General features: G+C 39.2%; 1 protein-coding gene across 1 annotated transcript in view; it reads right to left on the bottom strand.

The window, feature by feature from the left end:
• Positions 1–648, bottom strand: part of LOC306869605 (stress-induced-phosphoprotein 1-like) — a 51,350-nt gene extending 50,702 nt beyond the window's left edge. Inside the window, exon 1 of the mRNA XM_079416403.1 lies at positions 555–648. Coding sequence (XP_079272529.1) covers positions 555–638 — 84 coding nt within the window. The 5' untranslated portion in view covers positions 639–648. The remainder of the gene's footprint in view (positions 1–554) is intronic.
• Between the last annotated feature and the right edge of the window lie 15,986 nt (positions 649–16,634).

The raw sequence follows: 16,634 nt of genomic DNA, 5'->3' as shown, positions 1-16,634 counted from the left end.
TATTGCTGATCACTGTTGTTGTGCTATGATATTGTAATATTTACCATTATATAATCAGAGGAGCATAGAAAATTTATGACAGTGTCACTCCTCAATACAATAGCAAAATATATAAATATGTATAGTATTTTTATGTTACATTAATCAGTGTCTAGCACACCTTCCTAAGGAAAGGAAATGGACCAGAAGACATTGCAATTACTGCATGATATTTAGACAGACTTAAAGAAGTTAGATCTATACTTGTGCTCTTATTATTTCAGTTATGTTGCCTTTAATGTAAATAAACACGTGCAAACAATATACTTGCTCTTGTGAATTTATTTTGATGTTAATTACATCTACTTACAAATTCATCATCATCATGTTGATATGATGTTACTGTAAAACTCTTACGACAAACATGTCTTCTAATATCTTCAATTGTTGCATATACTGAGCTGCAGCAGACACATTTGTACACGACTTCACTTGGACCCATTGTACGAGTTGTCTCTAATACTTTGTGGTTTATACGTTGCTGCTGATTGGGCTGACTTTTTTGACACACCCACCAAACAAGAGAAAATGTATCTCAAACCCCGTTGCACACCGTTCCAGGAAACATGTCGTTCAACCCAGAAACTGTAGCAAAACATTGGGCACCGGTGTGAGCTTGAACATGCCCCAGAACATGACACAATGAAAAAGAGAACCAATAGCATTAATACAAGAGGGCAAGGGAAGTATGACACAAACAGCATGAACCAAGTTACAAAATAAAAGACATGAAAACAAGAACATGACACAGACCCAACACAGACCTTACAACTGTCTGTACATTACTTTTTGAGAATTATTATTATCAATAACAACAACAACAACAAATATTAGATATAAAATAAAATTGTGTGCCAGATATATATTTGATGATAAAACGTTTATGCTATTATGTTAATGTGATTATATTACTATGCAAAAGAAATAAGTATATGCTATATTTCTACTTTCATAAATAATTTATTCCTTATAAAATGAATGTATATAGATATATTTGGATTAAGAGGAAAAAACAGTTTAACAAAATAAAGAGCTTAACATCTTTGTACTCTGTTTGAAGGATTTCATATGTATTTATTATTACAAAAGCGTAATCTTGGGTGCAAATGTAGGAAAACTTCTTGTCAGACTGGTGTTTCTGTTTTGTTGTTTTTCTTCCCATGTGCTCCCCGTGACTCAGGCCCCGTCCACACGAAGACGGGTTTCTCTGTATACGCATACATTTTTTACCGTATAGGCGTTTCGTACACACGAAAACGGCGTTTTCGAAGAGTGAAACCGATCATTTTTGAAACCGGGTCCCAGGGTGGATAAATTTGAAAACGCCGGTTTCATGTTTTCGTGTGGACGGCGAATCCGTATATTTTCTGAAACGATGACGTCATCAGCCCACGTCTCACCCCTAATCAGACACCGCTACGTCACATAACAGCGACAACAACAACAACAACAATGTCAGACTACGTGCCTGTGTTCGTGCTGCAGAACCTACTGAGCTCATTAGTTTTATTAAAGCAAAATCTTCTGCTTTGTGTGTTAGTTTATATTCAGCGAGCAAGGTTTACGCACATGGTCCAAGTCTTCTTCTCTGTTTTTTTGTGTATCTCTGTGGCAGAATTACAGCGCCACATATTGGTCTGGCATGTGTACTACATCGTTTTCAGTCGGTTTCAGTGATTCCGTGTGGATGCAGATATTTCCTGAGACGACTCCGTGTTTACGGAATTTGAGGCAAAAAAAAGATCGGATACGGAGAAACCCGTCTTCATGTGGACGTAGCCTCAGTTTCTCCCTTGTTTGATTGTGTTAATTTGATTCAGGTGTGTCTCGTCTATTTCCCTCGTTTAGTTTAGTATTTAAAGCAGGGGTAGGCAATGTCGGTCCTGGAGTGCCGCTGTCCTGTAGAGTTTAGCTCCAACCCTAATCAAACACCCCTGAACAAGCTAATCAAGGTCTTCAGAATTACTAGTGCTACAGGCAGGTGAGGTTTTTTTCAGGGTTGGAGCTAAACTCTGCAGCTAAACTCTGCAGGACATCGGCACTCCAGGACCGACGTGCCTTACCCCTGATTTAAAGTGTTGTCTGTTCTTTGATTCCTTGGTCCGGTGTTAAACGTCTATGAGTTGTGCTACGTGTGTGTGTTCCTGCCTGCCCTGTGTTACCCTTTTCTGTGGATTATTGAAGACTGTTGTTTGTGTTGTAGGTTTTTAGAATTGCATGAATAAACAGTATGCCGAGCTATAGATAGGCTCTAAAAGCTGCCAGCCTTAGCATCTCTGCAATCTCATTAGGGCTGGACCAGAATGTTAGATTATTCGAATATTCGTTCGGTGGGTTAGCATTCGATTTTAAATTTTGAGATTCGAATATTCTTTTTTTTCTTCTCTCGATCACCTGGCAACCCCCGCGAAACTCGTGCTTGAATATGAATCGCCCATGAGTGAAAGTCATGAGTGTCATGATTCAGTTCGTCTGGAAGAGAAGACAAAAATGCTGAAGACCTCAGCTGTGTAGGAGCACTTTAAATTGAGTGAGGACAAGACAAAGGCAGTGTGCCAAATATGCGATTTGAAACTGGCCTAAGTTAACACAACAGCACATCAAGTTCTGTAAGTAGTATGCCTATTATAGTAGCCTATATTGTTGGTGTAAAAAAACTAGCTGCTTTTATCCGCCATGTTAATCAGTAATTTTACACATGATAAAAACGTGCACTTAATTTGCTTGGAAAAAACTTGCGAATAACGGAGAAAAGAGAGCGATAACCGATGCCATAGTGGAGTTCATCGCCATTAATTTAGAAATGTGAGCTGTCTAGCCAGCCTAATGTTACCTTGTTCTATTTAGCCTATGAGTGGTGGAACTATGATGTCACTTTGTAGGCGAAAACCCAGAAGCGATTTAGCATTTTAGCACTTCTGGATCCATCGTCCCAGAGTCAATGGGCTTTTTGAACGGGATTTTGGTTAAATCCCTTAAATAAGGTCTGTGGTTCACACAAGCTCAAGATACTTTCATGTTTTATTCTACGACATAAAACACACCAGTTACACCACACTCATGATTTTTTTTAAGCTGTAATGTTTCTTAAAAAAGACAGTTGTTAAATGGGACTACAGGCGCTGTTGGACACATTAAACGTCATCACACCGAACAGTTTATCAATTTATAGTATTTTCCAATTGTAGTATAATTTGTAATACAAATCATTTTAGAATAAACAGCGAATAGTTTCCCACATTTTATATTGTTGTTCGACAATGTTTTTTTTTTTTTGCTTTGCCCCGAAATCCTATACAAGTCTTCGGATGGAAGATATGATGGAAGTTTTATCGCTTAGTGATGCGGAGACTCTGGGTTGGTATCATAAGGTAAACTCATATCACGATTATTACATGTAAATACCACATTTACCGGCTTTACTTGGTGAAAGTGAAACTTTAATGATGCATATATAGTGCTTAAAGCCACATTAAAATTAAATGTTTATGGCCACATGAAGCTGTTAGAAAGCATATTGAGGATTTCCTAGAAGCAAGGATAAAATAACATTTTGTGTATACCCACCCTAACAAAATGAGAGCTGAAATGTGGTACTTTGTTCTCTAAAACAAGTTTAATCTTACCATATCCAAAATCTTGCGTACTCTGCTGTTATTTAAAAATTAAATACGCGGGGATATGTTTTTAATTAAAATATTCATATTAATCAAGGATTTATTGACTTTTAATGCACCTTATTTCGAAATGTACAGAAATGTGGTTTTAAGTGTCCTTTAGTTAAGATTATTTAATTTATTCACTATACTATTTATTACTGTCTCATTTCAGTTTTAGTTTGGCTCTAGTTTTGTATTTATTCCAGTTTATATAAAAAAGGTTCATATAGCGTGGATTAAAATTCATATACAGAGTAAATACGTTTCACTGAACATGTTAAAAATAAGTTTGAGAAAGTTGTTGGTGATGTTGAAGGTGAGCGACCATGGTGCTGTAGTTTGTTTATAGCCTAAGTTTAGCTTTTCAGTTCTGGCGCTTTTATTTAGGCTTCAAAATTCGTCAAAATTGTTTTGTGAAGATTTTCTTGATGGACAAAACGTGTAAGTTTCATGAACTATTATTGAACACAGAGCTTATTTTTTTACGATAATCCAAAACCCTATGGAAAAATCCTATAAAGTCTGGAATGTGTTGTCACAGCGGCAATGCATTCTGTGAATTTAGGTCACGGGAGCTGCCGCGGAGACTGGATAATATAGTGAATATAGACGTTGATATTATTTAATGTTTCTATTATTCTACGTAAGATCGCGTTGGAGTGGTTAAGGCTCACTTTACATCATTTGCCATAGCCCTTTGCACGGCTGGTGTGAAAAACTTGCTTTTTTCAGCCTTAGAAAGCTGACAAAGCAGAGGTATTTCCTGCAGACATTAATAGATGCCATAGCCCTTATCGATGTCTGCATGAAATACCTCTGCTTTTGATTAACGCTATGTTGATACAGTAAGCTTAAATCATTCCAACGCGATCTTAATTTGAATCACATAAACATAAAATAATAGCCTATAATATGTCTACATTCACTATGGAACTCGGATGAAAGTTAAACTGAAACTCGGTAACAACTCAAATATGGCTTAATAATTGATCTCTGTAGATTTAATATATACATTGATTTGCATTAAACTGTAAGCCCTCACACTACAAATAAAAGAAAATAATATATGGAAATATTATCTGTGGCAGCTCTTTGATCCCCGGCCACTTGTTTGTAAGGAAGTTTCATTCATTCATTTATTTGATCGCTTGCATCATTGTTCGGCATCTCTAATAGTAAGGAATCTTCAACTTGGTTCATTATTTATTTGCATAGCGTCCACAATACATATCGTTTCAAAGCAACTTACAGTAAGTTCTGTTACCTCTATAATGGCTTAATTCTTTACACTGAGCAGATTTAGTGGGAAATTGTGATATATAACAATGCTAAATGATCCACTGTTTAAGATCTAGCTATGTATTCTCCCCTTTAAAAAAAATTAGTTTTTTTTGCTACTCTAACCAGTGTTTTAGCGGTTAGCCTATATCAGTACCACGGTAGCGAAGGACACTGAATAATGAACATTTGCAGCCTCTCAGACAAACCACAGAGCAATTTAAAAAATATATATATATTTAAAGAGATTTAGATATTAGTCCGTTTTATTCTAAGAGTATGTAAGATGTTTTTCAAAAAATATTAATAGTAAACGGTCTGCTTTTTTCTGTGGTGATTTGCGTGTGTTTACACTGTGCGCTCCTTAGCGTGACCTAAAACATGGCGGAATTCAACACGGCCTGACATAGATTCACATTCTCTATTGACTTTTTGTCGAGGAACCATTTTCATGCTAACAGCCTATCCGCCTACAAAGTGACGTCATAGTTCCCCCACTCTATTACAGTTTGTTTTATTCTATATAAGGGAATTCATTCAATTTTATTTAAACTGTTCGTTAATTATAATGTGTGATGCTGTTATTGAAAGTATGCTACCATGTTCTTTATTTATTACAGTTCGTTGAACTTCGTTCATTTATTTTTCATATATATATTTAAATAGCCTACCCTTTATAGTGTCAGTACTGTGCTGCTAATTTCTGATTTGGGAGTGATTTGTTTGTTAGAAAAATGTTAGGCTACCTTATTAAAAGTATTGCTCTTAACAGACCTGTGTGTTTTGTATCACTACTAGTGCAGTGTCCGTTCTCGGATCATATAAGCCTTGTCCGCGTGAGGCGCGCCGGTTCCGGCTCGCGTTCTGTAGTTTATTAAAAATGTATAAATTCTGAACATGTCGCGTGTTCATATTGCACCAAAATGCAACACTCCACTCCCTTGGGTCCGCAGCAACACACCCGCCACACGTGAAGTCGATTGGATGAACGGTTCTCGACATAATAAAAATGCAAACGGACACACAGAGATTCCTGCCTTTATTAGAGAGAAGAATATGTTCAACCCCTCCCTCTGAAGCTTCGAATATTCGGTGTTGATTACTACCGAAGATTCGAAGCTCAAAAAATGGTATTCGGACCAGCCCTAAAATTAACCAAAATAATCCAAGGTTTTTATTTAGCACAGTGGCTAGATTAACAAATAATCAGACTTCACCAAAACTAAATATTCCCTCACAGTTTAGTAGTAATGAGCAGCAATTAATTTATTCACTGGTAAAATAGATAACATCAGAAGTAGGTACAATAATAAATGTAGTATCTGCAGCGTCTCATAATTCAGCTTCAGATATCATCCCCAAAGAAAAATTGCAGTGTTTGACAACTAAAGGAAGGAAGAGCTAAATAGTCTTATCCCTGCATCTAAACCAACAACATGTTTATTAGATTCTGTACCCACTAAACTACAGTGGCCGTGAGAGCTCAACACGCTGCAACTTCAGAAAACACATGCAAATAGACAAAACACCAGCAAATCAAGAAAACATCTTCATCATTTTGACAACACATGCGCTGCAAATGAGAAACGCTGCAAATCCTCACAACACATGCAAATTGAGAAACGCTGCAAATCCTCGTTTTTGTGTTTAAATAATTTCTCTGTGTTTTATTTATTCCGAATTTGCTCTATTTGTGTGTGCCCTTGACTCTACACCAGGGATGTCAAACTCAATTCCTAGAGGGCTGGAGCCCTGCAGAGTTTAGCTTCAACCCTAATTAAACACACCTGATCCAACTAATCAGGTCCTTCAGACTTATTTGAAAACTACAGCTGCGTCCCAATTCATAGGCTACATAGCCTTCGAAGGACCCATTTGAAGGCCAATTGCTTCACGGCGACGTGACGAAGGCTGTTCCAATTGAAAGACCGCATCCTACAAAGGCCTCATTTGTAGACCGATTGCGTCATGGCGGCGCGGCGAAGACCGTCCCAATTCACGATGTGTCCTCAAAGAGTATAGAAGACCAAGAGGCGAAGCTCTGTAGAACGTTCCATTGCAACAGCGGCGCCAAGCAGCAGCCCAGCGCTTCTGCCATTTTGGGGTGAAAGCCACTCAGTAGTCCACTAGATTCTAGCTGTCGCTATGGCAAATATCAGCTGCTTTGTTTAAAAAATCGTACATTAAAGCTGAAATACAGCCTGAACGATGACAACAATAATGTACAATCACTAGAATAGTGATCATCAAATACTTTTAACAGTTTATTTTACAGACTTTATTTGAAAGTCTTCCCTTTTTTTACAAAACCTTTTGCTCCCACTTCAGTTTGTCAGTTTCGGCTGAAAATATTTTAACATTATAAACACTGAATCAATACCAACATGTGAAATAAATTAATGGCAGAAAAATTAGGAATGTTGGACAATAAATATATAACAGGAATACCATCTTGACAGTAAACTATATATATATTTCAGACCAACTGGAGTAATAGTAAATAATAATATAGTAAGTAATTGTAAACGTGTGAAGTTGCATATGCTCATTATAACTATAGTGTCATATCCATATAAATCATTATTATGGTTTCTATGGCTATAAGACCTGCAGTTCCTAAAAGGATTTAAGTTTACCACTAGACTAAAAACAGTTAACGTTAAAGTTAGCATAAGACAGCGCTACGTCCCACTTCAAAACACAATATACACTTTTGTGAGTAATTACCTGTCAGGGTTTTTTCCTGTCACACTGATAGCAGTGGATTGCCCAACATTCTTTTATTCCACTTTGACTTCTCTTTCGTTGTTATTCTGTCTATTTCTGTATATCTGTAATGTACAGTTGGAATTTTCATCCCAAAATGGCAGCCACGCTACCGAAGCGCCACCTAGCGGCTGTTACCCAAAAAGCATCAGAGTTTCGCCTCTTGGTCTTCTATACTCTTTGGTAGGGGATGTGCCCGAAGCCGAATACCTTATTCGGAAAGGCACAGATAATGGCTTCAAAACGAATAACGAATTTATATGAATAACAGAAAAAATCTTCGGCAGACACAATCACATGTTTGCTGGAACAGCACATTAGTGAGGTCTGCGGTTGTTAAGATTTGTGCAATAATAATGGCTAGAACTGCTTGATAGCGTTTGACACAGTTTCATACAGATAATATGGTGATCAATGAGTTAATCAATGAGTGATCTCCTCAGCAATAAACTATCTGCGCATTCTTTTTTTTGGGGGGGATCGAGCCTTAAAGGGCTCTGGCATTTTTATTAATGAGGACTTCCCTGAAACCATCCGGCAAAGAAGGAGAGAATTGCTTCCAGCAATGAAGCAAGCCTGAGAAAGAGGTGACATTGCATATCTGAAATACGACAAACTTATTGTTCCTCCACCTATCCAAAATCCACCAAAACAAAGGAAGGCAAGTGTTCAGAGTTTGGTTAAATAGATTTATTATTAGCTATTTATTGTATTTTGATTAGTTAATCACATCTATTGTATATTTCTTTATATTGTGACGAGCGTCCCGAAGTGTCATCAGCGTCGCCCTGGAAACAAGCGAGGAACACCTGCCCATCCTCATCACAGGCTGATCGGAAACATGGTTAAATGAAAACTCTAGAGAAATATTAAAATTATCTAAATATAACTATGTTCATTATGTTAGAAAGATTGGTTGGGAGGTGGAGTATCTTTGTTTATTCATGAAGATTATACATTTAAAATTAGGGATGATCTTGCCTTAAATTCAGATACAATTAATGTGGAACATTACTGAGCACCTGAATCCAATATTAAGATTTTAATGATACTTTTGCCAACTTACTTGATTTGATAAACAATGAGCATAAATATTGTTATATGTTGGGTGATTTTAACAAATCTCCTAAAAAAGAAATTTGATACCCCTACTGCAGATTTCCTAAATATTATTTATTCTAGTTATTTTCCTCTTATTCATAAACCTACAAGAGTTAAAGAAAATTCAACAAATTTAATTGATAACATTTTAACAAATTCATTTTAACAAATTCCAAAGTCAAGGAATTAAATCTGGTGTTTTATGTTCAGACTTGTCTGATCATTTTCCTATATTTCACTATTCTGAAATTAGGGTTAACAGGGTTAAACTATCAAAAGAAATTCAGTAAAAGAGAATTATGAGTAAGTTAAATATTTCAAAATTTAAGGGTTTGATTTATAGTACCTCTTGGGATGATCTGTATAAGGAATATGATGCTGAGCATATCAACAATTCATGACTGTTATTGGTTCCATTAGTTTTAATAAATGTTTTCCAGTCAGTAGTTCTGCGACAAAATTCAGACAGGACCTTAATAAGTCTTGGTTTACTGTTAGTTTACAGAAAATGTTGACGACAAAGAACAAACTCTATAGAAAATATATTTTAAATCCCACTCCTCTCACCTATGGTGTTTATAAATCTTATAGAAATAAATATAACCATTCTATTAGATCAGCAAAAAAGCAATACTTTGGTGAAAAATTTAAGAAATGTTCAAATTATATTAAATCCACATGGAAAGTAATAAATCAGTTGCTGCAAAGAAAAAAGACCAATTCGGATTTACCTTCAGACTTTGTGGATGGCGAAAATTGATCCATTTGACATAGCTCAAAAATTTTATGTTTTTTTGTTAATGTTGGTCATAAATTAGCTAATAATATCCCTATTGGTAATGGTGTATCCCTGGATTATATATCAGGAAACTTTCCTATTATCTCTATTTTTAAGCCACCGGAAATTCAGGAAATAAGTGAAATTATTGATGAATTAAAATTATCTTCAGCTGGTCATGATAATATTTCTGTATTTCTTGTCAAACAGATGAAATGTTCAATATTGCAGACACTTAACATTTTTTCCTCTTTCTTTGAAAACGCATTGTACCAGAGGATTTAAAAATAGCTAAAATTATTCCTCTGTTTAAAGCAGATGATCCGCAATGTTTTAACAACTATAGACCTATATCTATTTTGCCATGTTTCTCAAAAAATAGTATATAAACGGATTATTTCTCACTTAGACTCAAATTCTATTCTTTATAAGCATCAATATGGATTCCGAAAAAAACACTCTACTTATATGGCTTTGCTTCACCTGATTGACAAGGTTACCCTTGCACTGGAAAATCAAGAATTTGCTTGTAGTATTTTTTTAGACTTGTCAAAAGCTTTTGATACAGTTAATCATTACATTTTATTGGATAAATTGTATAAATATGGTTTTCATGATTTTACATATAAATGGTTGATGAATTATATTTTTAATAGAAGACAGTTTGTTTGTTATAAGGGTTGCTATTCTAGCAAAGCAAGTCTACTCTAAGGTCTACAACCTTAGTTCTCTCTCACTCAAATTTTAATTCATTGATTTAGAATGCAAATAATGGTCTACTTGCTTATGCAAATTGTTTTAATTTAAACAAATTATCGTTAAATATAATAAAATCAAGTTTTATACTTTTTAGTGGTAAAAAAATATAAAAAGGATTTATCAAAAATTATTATGGAGTCTATTGAGGTGCCTCAAGTGTCAACTACCAAATTCTTGGGAGTATTTGTTGATGAGACTTTGAGTTGGAAAGAACAAGCTGATTACGTGAGCAGAAAAATACATAAATCTACTGGTATAATTAGGAGGGTTAGACATCTTGTTACTACAGAGTGTCTTCTTATGCTTTATTATAGTTTAATTTATCCGTATCTTTCATATTGTAATATTGTTTGGGCGAGTACTTTTCCTACTACTCTTTGAAGAATTTTTTGTTTTCAGAAGCATTTTGTTAGGATTGCAACCCGATCAAACAAATATACTTCATCTGCTTCTTTATTTAATAAACTTCAGGTTCTTACCGTTTATGATATTAATATTTTTAAAATATGTGTTTTTATGTACAAGATATATTCAAGTGAGGGTTACATTCCAGAGCAATTTAAAATTATTTAAAATTGCATTTTAAAGTAAATTCACAGGTTCATTGTTATTTAACTCATCAACTTTCAAATGTTCATTTTCCTAAAGTTCTCACTTGTAGAGGTCAATACTTGATAAGATTTAGGGGTGTTAAATTATGGAATGATTTATCTCATCTAGCAAAAAAAAAAATCCTCTTTAAAATGTTATAAAAGAAGAATAAAAGATCATTTCAATGCTGCTTTGTAATAATTTATCTTGTATTTTATGTACCATAGATGGTTTATTTTGAGTATATTATTTCTTTTTTCTCTTTTTTTTCGACATATGTTGGAATTCATTTGTATCTAAATATTTGTTATTGTAATCTAGCTTTTCATTTAGTTTGATGAGTTTATTTGTTTTTCATTGTTTAGGTGGAGGCTCTAAATGAGCCCTTTGGGTGTTCTGCCTCTCCCTGCACAGTATATAGATTGTATTATATATTTTTTGTTTGTTTGTTTATTGTGTTTTTATTGTATCTATTTACCCTTGTGCAAACTAAACTAAACTAAACTAAACAGAGCGGCGGGCCCACCGCAAAACGCCCGAGATGTTCTCACAAAGTCCCTTTAGACTATGAGAATGTTTGTGTTGTGTATGTTCAGAATGCTATAAAGTCTGTGACACCCTCACAAAAAGAGCCTTTTTCTCCTCCTCCAGCAATAGCGGCTTCACACTCGGCCATGAAAATGTTAATAGAGCCGGACTGGACTCACTTCCGTTTCGGCGCAGACCACCCTGGTTCAAAGGCGTGGTCATGTCGACAGTTACAGCACACAACGAGCCGGTGCTGAGGCAAGAAATCATCAATCTCCTCGCGAAACGCGCAATAGAAGTGGTCCCGCCGAGCAAGAGAGAGAGCGGGTTTTACAGCTGATACTTTGTCGTTCCAAAGAAAGATGGTGGTCTCCGTCCAATTCTAGACCTGAGACCCATCAACCGTGCATTATACAAACACGCTTTCAAGATGACAACGCTGAAACGCAGATTCGGCCCCGTAGATTGTTTTATCTCGGTGGACCTGAAGGACGCGTATTTTCATATCCAGATCGGCCCTTGTCACAGGCGCTTTCTGAGATTTGCGTTCGAAGGCACGGCGTAGCAATTCACGGTGATGCCATTCGGGCTAGCACTGGTGCCACGTACTTTTACGAAATGTGTGGATGTGGCGCTTTCCCCTCTGAGAGTGAGCGGAATACGGATATTAAATTATTTGGAAGATTGGCTGGTGTTGGCCCAGGAGGATGTGCTCAACAGCCACAAACATGCTCTATTACTTCACCTAGAGAGCCTAGGCCTCTGTGTGAACAAACAAAGCGTGTTACGCCCCAGACAGTCAATCATGTATCTGGGGGTACAGTTGGACTCGATCTCGTTGAGAGCGTGTCTGAGTCAGGAGCGCATACGAGATTTAATGTCTGCTCTGAATGCATTCAGATTGGACCGTCCTGTGGCGCTGAAGGAATATCAGAGGCTCTTGGGGCGGATGGCGGCGGCCGCAACGGTTTGTCACCTCGGGCTGCTGTATATGCGTCCCCTCTAGATATGGCTGAAAGCACAGGTGCCGAGGAGGGCGTGGAAAACAGGCCGTGCCCGCGTTGTGGTCACTCGCTGGTGCTTGAACACGCTGAAACCATGGCGGAACCCTGACCTGTACCAGTACGCCGTCCAGATGGGTTTGGTCACGCGGCGGAAAGTGGTCACGATGGACGCGTCGACGACAGGCTGGGGAGCTCATTGCGACGGCGTACTGGCCTCAAACTACTGGACGGAGTCGGAGAGAACGTGGCACATAAATCGCCTCGAGTTGTGGGTGGTATTCTTAGCTCTTCTGAGTTTCATTATGCAAGTCTGGGGGCATCACGTGTTGATTCGCACGGACAACATGTTGGTGGTATTGTATCATACACTCGGGAGCCCTTTACAAACAGGCAGCATGCCTTTTGCTGTGGGCCGATCACCATCTGCTCTCCATTCAAGCAGCGCATGTTCCGAGCTGACTGAACAGCAGCTCGGATATGCTATCAAGGGACGGGATTCCTCACGGAGAATGGAAACTGAACCTCAGGACAGTGAGGATGATATGGGAACGGTTCGGAAAAGCGGAGGTGGATTTGTTCGCGACGGAGGAGAACACTCATTGCCCTCTGTTCTTCTCTCTGTCATGCTCTCCCCTAGGCGGGGACGCACTCACAATGCCGTGGCCGAATGCCTGTCTGCATGCGTTCCCCCCCGCTGAAGATTTTGTCACAAGTAGAGCCCTGCATTTCGGCCCGGGCCCGACGGGCCCCAACTTTTTTACGCCCATAGGGCCGGGCTTCGGGCCAATTTTCATGTTAGAATTCAGACACGGGCCGGGCCTCGGGTCTGTTTTAGGTCTCTTCTTATTTTTACATTTTAGACATCCATGATGAAAAAAATTGTCGCGCTGCAGGAAACAACAGAAGACCGTGCTGCCGCGACTGAGAGCAGCTCGATGGTGTTTCGTGTCCCGCAGCAGCAGTAGATGCGCAAGTGTCTTCAGCACAGCTGCAGAGTTCTGCGTTCAAATGCACGCAATAGGCTAAAGCTTGCTGCAAAGCCCCAGCAAACACAACCATGAATGTGTCCACGGGAAATAATAAAGAGATATTTGAATTATTGAATAATAAACTATTGTTTTCTGAGTCTGTGTTGCAAGGATGAAATTGCTGATCTTCACTCACGTCTCCTCATTAGACGTGCCTTTAGAGAGAAATGCATCTTTATTGATTATGATTAAGATTATAATAAAAGAGTTTGTTTTCGGGTTTTTTTCGTTAAGTGATCATTTAAAGCTTTCTATAGATATATTTATCATGTCTGTGAGGCATGTATTCGCTCAGCTTCGGTTCATTTTTGTGAAGCGCTGCTTTTCAAGACAAGAAGGCAGAAAGCGCATCATGTTTGTTTTCTTTGTATTATAAAATAACTACCTTTAATTGGTATTGTGAGTGCACACAAATAAAAGTAGAGCCTTTACAGTTCCGAATGATGTATTACTCTTACCTTTATCAAAAAAAATAAATAAAATAATGTTCTAGGATATTTTAAGTTGTTTCCTCTAAAAAAAATGTGTTTGCTATGGTGCCTACATGTCCTGCAGAGCGCGCTTTAGCTTTCACTCTCAGCACAAACTTGGATATGGCTAGCGCACATTATTATTATAGCGCAGGTTTAATGTTTAAACATTGTTATTAGCTTGAACTGTTTTAGAATATCAATAGATTTTATTTTAGGCAAGTCCTGATGATTTGAGAAGACTAAATTGATCAAACATGCTATGATCAGCTCACAGTCTGCCGCTGGCCACTTGGTCGTTACTTTAAAAAACAAAAACTTAGGACTCATTACCATTTAACTAACAAAAATGCTCCAAACGTTTCTCTAAATTAACTTCATAAAAAAACGAAACGAAATATAATCATTTTGTCATTACATACAAAATTGAACCATTTTAATAGCCTAAACAGTAGTATAAGCTGTTTTGGGAGAAGGGGGAAAAAAGACGGGCTCGGGTCGGACTCAGGCCGGTAATTCTGGTAAGCTGTCGGACACGGGCCGGGCTAGGGCCGGAGCGTCTCGGGCCAGGGTCGGGTTAGGGCCTAAATTTGAAGCCCGTGCAGGGCTCTAGTCACAAGTGCTGCACAAAATCAGAGAGGAGAGAGCGTCAGTGTTATTAATCGCTCTGTACTGGCCAAATAGACCTTGGTTTCCCGATCTGCTGGAAATACTAACGGCTCCCCCGTGGCCAGTCCCACTGAGGCGGGATCTACTGTCTCAGGCGGACGGCTCGGTATGGCACCCCAATCCCGAATGGTTGAAACTTCACATGTGGATGGTGTGCGGGAACCGATAAACCAGGGCTCGTTGTCTCGCCGCGTGGTGGGCACGATTACGGAGGCACGAGCCCCTTCTACAAGACGCCTGTACGCCTGCAAATGGGCAGTGTTTGAGAGATGGTGTGAATCGATTTGTCGAGACCTGGAAAACTGCCCCGTGTCTGACATTCTGGATTTTTTGCAACAACGAATAGACGACGGCAGTATGCCCTCCACGCTTAAGGTTTATGTTGCAGCTATATCAGCATTTCACAGCGCTATCGACAGGCTCTCAGTGGGAAAACACAATCTAGTTATCAGATTTTTATCAGATGCCAGAGGTGCGAGAAGACTGAGACCCTCTCGCCCTCCTACAGTTCCATCCTGGGATTTGACTCTGGTGCTGGAGGCGCTAGCCTTCCCACCCTTCGAGCCACTTCAGACTGTCGGCTTGAGGGAGCTGTGGCTTAAAACCGCGCTGCTGCTCGCCCTTGCTTCGGTCAAGCACGTGGGGGATTTGCAAGCACTCTTGGTGAATGCGGACTGCATGCAGTTTGGACTGCGTGATTGTAATGTCACACTCAAGCAGAGATTGGGCTACGTGCCTAAATCGCTCTCGACCCCGTTCAGAGCGCAAGTGGTGGCGCTTTCTGCTTTCACTCCAGAGTCGGCGGCTTCATCGGATGCCGCTCCTAATCAGATGTTGTGCCCGGTGCGGGCTTTGTGAGTTTCCATTGACCGCACGGCTCAGTTTCGGCAATCCGAGCAGCTATTTGTATGCTTTGGAGGCAGCACTAAGGGGCAGCCTGTCTCCAAATAACGGCTATCACATTGGGTGGTTGAAGCTATTGCTTTGGCATATTCGAGCCAGGGAATGGAATGTCCTATTGGTGTCAGAGCCCATTCGACGAGGGCGGTTGCCTCCTCGTGGGCGTGGACTAAGCGCAATTTGATCAAAGATATTTGTATGGAGGCTGGATGGACTTCGCAGAATACCTTCGCCAGATTTTACAATTTGGACGTGTGGTCATTAGCCTCACAGGTCTTGTCGGTGAGTACGACCCATGGTTCTACCTGCAACCACTAACCGTTTGACTGTGATGGTGGTTTCGACTAGGTTGTATAGAGGATCAGGGGTGGAGCCATCATCATGTTAAGACTGTGGCACCCCGGATGTGGCCGCTCTCTAAGTGTGTATATTGTTATAAGTATTGTGCCCGGCATTGCCGTTCACATGTTGGTTAAACTGTTACATTACATGCTTGTATGTATGCTTTTGTTTTAACTATAATGCTTTAGCCTTTGTAAGGCGGCGGCGCTATATCGCTCTCTCATTAAGAGGCTTGCCATCGGACATGGATTCTGAGTAACCTGATTGGATCCCTAAGCGGGAACCTATATCCAATCCTCTCGAGACATGTTGCAGGGGCGTATATGATTGGTTGGGGATTATTTTTAGTGTTTTGCTAAGAACTGTTTATGTGAGCTCTGCCGAGGCTGAGCCTTTTTACTTCGCTGCTTCCACGGCGTTGTTCTATACAGTCCCCAAGGCATTTACGCTATGTCGAGAGAGCGCTCTCGAGAGGGATCGTCTCTGGTTACTATCATAACCTCGATTCGCTGAGAGACGGGAACGATACATGGCGTAGGCCGCCGTGTTCGCTGCTCAGGTCTGCTGTGCTGTTCGTTCAGTTGGAAGATTCTGAGTTTATGCCACCAAAACAGCGCATTATATAGCGGCGGGGCCCCGCCCCTATTAGCTGTCTTGGCAGGCATTAGCCAGTGAGAGTTGCAACTTCACTGGCGTTGTGCAATATGATTTCAGGTAGGTTA

The sequence above is a fragment of the Barbus barbus genome, assembly GCF_936440315.1.
Source record: "Barbus barbus genome assembly, chromosome: 5".
Taxonomy (NCBI): domain Eukaryota; kingdom Metazoa; phylum Chordata; class Actinopteri; order Cypriniformes; family Cyprinidae; genus Barbus; species Barbus barbus.
The sequence above is the reverse complement of the archived record's forward strand: the minus strand, read 5'-3'. Positions and strand labels throughout refer to the sequence as shown.